Genomic DNA, 6,820 nt, shown 5'->3' with positions numbered 1-6,820 from the left:
TGTAGCGCCTGTTGATTTGCGTTCAGCCCCCTGCGGAGGAGGAGCGGGGCCGGCTGCCCGCGGGCCGGGGCCGGGGCCGGGGCCGGGGCCGGGGCCGGGGCAGGGGCAGGGGCAGGGGCGGGCTCGGCGGCGCCGGGCTTCCCCGCGGCCGGCGGAGCCGCCTTTTCCGCTGGGTGTCACTCTGGGGCGGGCGAGGCGCGCTCAAAAGCCGAGGGGAGGGAAAAGCGGCGGCCAGTGCCCGGCGGAGCCGCGCAGCCACGCCACGCCGCGCCGCGCCACGCCACGGCCCGGCCGGCAGCCGCTGCGCTCGCTGCGGGCCGGGGCGCTGCCCGCCCTCCGCCTGGGCGCCGGCGCGGGGCGGTGGGTCCTCGGCTGGTGCCGGCTGCCGCCCGACGCCAGCGGCAGCCCCAGCGGCAGCCCCGGCGGGCCGAGGCTCCCGGGCCGTGCCGGCAGGATGCTGGAGAGCGGCTGCAAGGCGGTGAAGGAGGGCATGCTGGAGAAGAGGAGCGACGGGCTCCTGCAGCTCTGGAAGAAGAAGCGCTGCATCCTCACCGAGGAGGGGCTGCTCCTCATCCCGCCCAAGCAGCAGCCGCCGCCGCCACAGCAGCAGCAGCAGCAGCAGCAGCCTCCGCCAGCGCCGGCGCCAGCGGCCGAGCCGGCGGCCAAGATCAAGGAGCTGCACTTCTCCAACATGAAGACGGTGGACTGCGTGGAGCGCAAGGGCAAGTACGTGTACTTCACGGTGGTGATGGCCGAGGGCAAGGAGATCGACTTTCGGTGCGCGCAGGAGCAGGGCTGGAACGCGGCGATCACGCTGCAGATGGTGCAGTACAAGAACCGCCAGGCCGTCCTGGCCGTCCGCTCCACCCGCCACAAGCAGCAGCAGCTCCTGGCGCCGCCGCCGGCCCCCCGCCGCCGCAGCGCCTCCAGCTCCGCCTAGGCAGGTAGGGGCGGGCGCGGCGCCGCCGACCGCACCGGCCCCCGCCGCATCGCCTCCGCTCGGCCGCCCGCACCCCGCCCGGCGGCTGCTGCCCTGCCGCCCCCCGCGCCCAGCAGCCTTTCAGCTCCGTTATTTATGAGCCGTGCGGAAGCATCCTTTGGCGCGACGGGACTTCTCCTAGGAGACGTGGCGTGCTGTAACTTTCGTTTTAACGTGTTTTATTTATTAGCTGTTTGTTCGGTTTGTGTGTGTGTGTTTTTTTTTTTTTATTTTATTTTTATTTTTAAAGGCTTGTTTGCAAGACATTTCTGAATGTAGGCCGTATCTGAAAAGCAAAAGGGAGGGGGGAAAAAGAAATCAACGTATCCATTAGCTCCCTCAAGAAACTGAGAAGTTCTGGGTAATCTGTCCGTGTGCACTTTGACGAGAGTTTTTTCACTTTTACCCCTAACTTGCTGTATTACTTGGAAAAAGCGTCGTTTGGAATTTGGCTGAAACCTTTACTGCATGCGAAAACTCTTCTCTCTAATGAAAACCGTGATTAGAATCTGGGTCTAAAATGACTTTCTTTGAAAATATGCGCCTGGGGGAAGATGATAAAATTTTACACGCATTTGCTTATTCAAAAATAATGATTGTTATTCCGATAGTAAAAAAAAAAATCTGTCTAATGCATGAGTTGAGGATAATCTGACCAATGTCTTTTGCCATACACGAATCACAGTTGGATTCAAATGATCTCTTATTATGTTTTTACTCCCTCCAGGCTAGAGGGCAAGAGCTGAGAAGTGTGTATGGATCTGAGTGTCTGAGTACAGGGCTTCGTCAGCATGGTCAGTTTGTGAGAGGTCTGGGTTCTTGACCTCGGCCAAATTTTCATGGCAGTTTTTAAATGTCTTGCATTAAAGTAGCCCCTAGTTTAAAGTTATATACATCTTAGTGTGCAAATGAATTATTTTGATCACAGTTTTCATAAGCTGAAAGTTGCTCTGTAGCTGAGATAAACTAGATTAATTTTGGTGTTTAGCACTGTCAGATGTTGAGCGATGCGTGTGATCTTGCCTCTAAAAATGTTGATGAAGCCGTGAAGTTGGGAAACAAAGGGCTAATTGCACAGCTGGTGTGTCTTCCTGTGCCTCTTAAAAGTCAGTGGGGGTTTCGCTGTGATTTTAGCGAGAGCCGTTTGGAGCTGTTCACCCCGGGTGAGGAGCGAGCTAGGCACACACTGCTGTGCTTTCTAGGACAGGGCCCTTAATGCAATCGGTTATTTCCCGCTGTGTGCTGCTGTAGCTCGTGTTCTCTGGTTTACATTAAGCGCAGAGCTGGTGAGTGGGACAAAACAGCATGGCCCGTTATTGCTGGTTCAAGGTAAAAAGTTCCAGCCATGGAGCTATTTATTTAACTAACGTGGTGAGGGAAAACTGCTTTTGGCCCCTTTACAAGTTGTGTGAATGTAAACAAAATCTTCTAAAGCCGCACATCCAGGACTTTTTACTGTTTGTGTAACCAAGACGTAGTTTGACTGTAAAAACCCCGTGTGCTTGGTTCAAACCCTTTTAAGTGTTTAAAGGAAAAAACTGAAGTGACACTTGAAGGAAGATGTCCAAATTCTGATTTCCTTCGTACCCTGAACTTCCGAAGCTCGATCCTGTGAGGAGTAAATGGAGATCTCTTTTAGTCCTCATCTCTTATTACTTGCCCCACAGATGCCTGCGTTACGTGCCCAGAGAGGGCAAAACACGTTGTGCGTTGCGTCGCAGAACGAAAGCCCAGACCTCTGCAGTCCTCTGCAGATGCTCCCAAGTGCTCCTTGCTGATCTGGCCCTTGAGAAGGTTGTGTGTGACAAGCTCGGGGTGGTAGATTACAGCCGTCCTGACAAAGCTGTTACTTTGAGGCTAATTGTAATATAAGGGGCCCGGCATCTTTTAGGATTAGATTCACTGTCTTGGCAGCCATAATAGCCAATTTCCACGTCTCTGTACATCTGCCATTATCATTCTGCTAATGCTTGGATGTTAGAGTTGCAAGGGGATTCTCTAATGAGCTAGTCAAAGACTTACCAAATAGATTGTAATTTGTAATTTGGCTCCTCTCTTTAGAGTCATTAATTACAGTATACTGAGTAACTAATCCACCTTTTCAGATATACAGACTGATAGCTCACCTACTAAAATATGTTTTAGCCTACTGAAGAATAAATGTAACTGATAGGAAATAATTTCTATGTGATCTGAGGCATATATATGCTTCTGGGAGAGGTAATTATTCCTGTCTTACGTATACTCAACCGCAAACCCACTGAATGCCACCAAAGTCTGTGGATCTGGTCTAAAGTTGAAATGTAATCATTTTTTCCGGAGGTATTTGTACATTGAAAACAAAAGATGACAGTTTTAGAGTGATATAGCTGACGTTAAGGTTTGAAAAAGGAATTTGGGAATGAATGTTGATGTGTTTTGTAGTTCACCAGTTCAAGGTCAGTGTCCCGCTTTCACATTACATTTCTTGTTTCAGGATGGTCTGAAGTACGCTCTCTCAAAACCACTCAGAGCAGCCGCGCTCACAAACTTTTGCCTGCCGTCGTTGCCCACTGTGTTACCTTTTTAAAAATGTCTGTTTTGGTCTGCCAAGCTCTCAGGTGGGAGAGATGGTCAACTTGCAAAACCCACCTTGAGCTGTTTGCAAGCTGACGAGCCCAGGGTGGGGTGGGCGTAAGGCCCAAACTCCCTTTTGCCCCTCAGGACCGTTTCCTGGAGCTGAACGGGGGCAAACGGGCTGGGGCCCCTGAGGGCCGCCGGCCTGCGGGCTCTTGCTGTGTCACTATAAATAAGGCTCAACTGCCTGCAATGGTCAATCTGGTAACTTTCTCATGCTCTAAATTCACTAGTTTTCCTGACTTGTAGCAATGGTAGACCAAGAAATTGTTGTTCGATGTTACATGGTGAGTTATTTCTATTTTTAATCTTTTCCCTCTCTTACTGCGTAACCCTTGTTGGAGCTACTTGATTAAATGCTGTCACTGCCTTGTAAGCAATGGCTATGGAAGTAGGTCCAGCAGATCTTCCTCCATCTTACTGGAGCTTTGCAAGAAAAGAAATCATGCTGTCCTCTTTATGAGGGGGAAAAAGGGGAGAGGGTATATGGCTGAGATTAATGTAACAGAATAAACGAGAGTGCCAGTAAAGCAAACACAGGCAAATCCTAGGTGTAGTTAGCAAAAGTGTGGACAGTCACTTAATATGGAGGTCAGAATTAGATGTCCTTTTTAAAAAAAAAAAAAAAAAAAAAAAGGGAAAAGTGATTGAGGGGCAGGATTCATCAAGAAAGTTCAAGCTGTGGTGACCATTTTGTACCGTGATAATTTAGAATTTGGGGGGAGGGAAGGGGAGTGGGGAAGGAAGATCCAAGTGGATGTTATCTTTGCGACATCCTGGAGTAATTCCTCTTTTTTAAGGTTCATGATATGCAAATACCAGCTTCTGAAAAATAGCTGCCGTGATGTACCAAATGTTTTCTAGCATATCCTATTGTGAGCAGAAATATCAATGTCGTCAAAAAAAAAAATTGTGTGTAAATATGACTCATAAATGATTTCTGAGAGATGTGATTTATTTTTCATATTTTTCAAAATGCATTCCATTTCAAATAAAGAGGTATCTATTGAAAGAAATCTCAATATGCTGAAGGAATGGTTCATTTGGGCTCTTTCCTGACTTAAAAATGGTTAAGGCCTGACCTAAGCTTTTCCAGTGTCTTAAATTCAAACTTTTTTAACCCGTGCAGATCTCTTCCAAAGGAAACACTCATTTAGTTGCCCAGATAATCTTTATGCATAATCTAGCTACGATGCTCAGAGTCCTCACTCTTGCCCCTCACGCTGTGGGACATGGGAGCACCCACACAGAGTCCTACGAATCCAGTGATGCTCCGCTGGCAATCCAAATCAGTCCACACAGAGCAGATCTTTAGGACACAGACTTCAGCTGATAATCTTGACCAGTGAGTGCCTGGCTCTATATGACAGTAAGAATCAAAAATACGGAATTGAGCGTGCCTTCTTGCTCTTCTATGAGTATCTAAAATGCTGTGATTGAATTTCAAGTAATCTGTTAAGTAGTCTGAAGGGGCACTTTGGACATTAGGTGTATTGTCCTACCAGAGACTCATTTTTCTCACTGCCTCATGTGAAAAGAAGTGAGGTGTAAAAAGAAAAATGTGCAATGACATCTGTTGCTTTGCAGCCTCTACAGAAGTATAGTTGTTCTGGTGCCTCGACTTCCTGCAAAGCCGACTGGTATTGCAAGTAGGGGCTGTTTTTTAAGCACCTTCTAGAAGTATGTTAACTCTAATTGCACAGTCTATTCCTTAGGTCCAGTCTATATATACATATATGTGTGTGTGTGTGTATATATACGTGTGTGTGTGTGTGTGTGTGTCTATATATATGTATATATATAGTTACTAGTTGCTGTTTTCCTTCACTGGAAGGATATCAATAACGTCTTCTGTGAGAAAGTTATTATTGTAACCGAAGTATAAGACAATATTTTCAATGCTGAGTGTCTAATAAGTAGGCATTTTAACTTAATATTTGATCCATAAACAATGGCATAGAGAGCCTACTTCTCTCACGGGCCCAGCAGTTTTGAGAAGTTAGGCACTTTTGATGAGGCATCTGTGGATTTATTGTCCTTATTGAGTTCCCACCATCGCTTGCAGCTTTGAGAGAATATGTCCCTTAAGAGCTCTTAATGACAGTGATAAACTAGTGTCTTGGAGCACACACACAGAAAATGGGCATAAATACACATAGAACAAGAATTTTATCTGTTTCTGCCCCTGCATCAGTGGTGATAACTTTATAACAGTGTGTAGATAACATGTTTCTCTACTTCGTTTTGACTAAGCAGGTGTAAAATAAAGGTGCTCACATGCTCGTTGTACATAGGAAATGTTCCTAGAAAATGGGCCATTATTTTCTTAGTGAGGAATATTATTTTAGTATGGTTTTCTCAAGAGTTTACTGTCATCTGAAATAGAACTGGAAGAACGCTCTCTGAAATTCGGGAATCAATATAAGGTACAAAGATATCATCTGTGGGCCTGAACCAAAATCCACTGAAATTAACAGGAATTTTAGACTAAAACAGATTTTTGGCCTTTCTGGTTTAAAAAAAAAAAAAAAAAACACACACAACCTACAGAAGCAACACCTCCTCTGCCCATCGTTTGTGCCAATAGACATAGTGATTAGTATAATATTACTATTATTGTTTTTGGCTTTCCTTTTTTACAATGAAATGGGAAAGAGTAATAGGAAGATGCACATATTTTCCAAGGAAAATCAAATATGAACAGAAAACCCTATCTGAACTACTCTTTCCCCCTTAAACTAGACCCGGACCAGAACTATTTCTTGCAACTATTTATAGATTTCAGACTGAAGTTGAACAATTTTATTTTTAAGTGAACCCAAATCTGAAATAAACCAAAGCGTGTGCTTGTTTGATTGCCTATTTCCGAGCAGGAACATCATAGCCCTTTTTAGAAACATACCTTTAAGGCTTTCTTCAATTACCTGTTTCTAAGTCAGCTGTCAACTTAAGAGTCTTTTAAGCAGTTTAACTACAAAGTTATAGGGAGTAGAATGAGGGCTCAGGTATTCTGGATAAGGGTTTTTTTGTTTTTGTTTTGTGTTTTGTCTTTCTATGGAGAGATTTTTGACTTGTGAGCTAAGGACAGTGGGAGCCCTATAGCAACCGCTCCCCGCAGTTAGCAGCGTTGCTGCGTGCTTGTCGGTGGAGATCTGTAGAGCAAAGGACAGAGACTTGGCTCCTCTGAAGACCTGAACACCCTCGAGGTTTCCTGACACCCAGCAG

General features: G+C 46.3%; 1 protein-coding gene across 1 annotated transcript; it reads left to right on the top strand.

Moving 5' to 3' along the window:
* Positions 1-358: 358 nt before the first annotated feature.
* On the top strand, positions 359-4,611 carry PHLDA1 (pleckstrin homology like domain family A member 1). Its single transcript, XM_068935950.1, has one exon. It carries the CDS (start codon positions 455-457, stop codon positions 938-940), a length of 486 nt encoding a protein of 161 aa, XP_068792051.1. The 5' UTR covers positions 359-454; the 3' UTR covers positions 941-4,611.
* Positions 4,612-6,820: the final 2,209 nt, after the last annotated feature.

This window comes from Struthio camelus, chromosome 1 (assembly GCF_040807025.1).
Source record: "Struthio camelus isolate bStrCam1 chromosome 1, bStrCam1.hap1, whole genome shotgun sequence".
Classification (NCBI taxonomy): Eukaryota; Metazoa; Chordata; class Aves; order Struthioniformes; family Struthionidae; genus Struthio; species Struthio camelus.
Note: the sequence above shows the minus strand (reverse complement) of the source record. Positions and strands in the feature narration are given on the sequence as shown.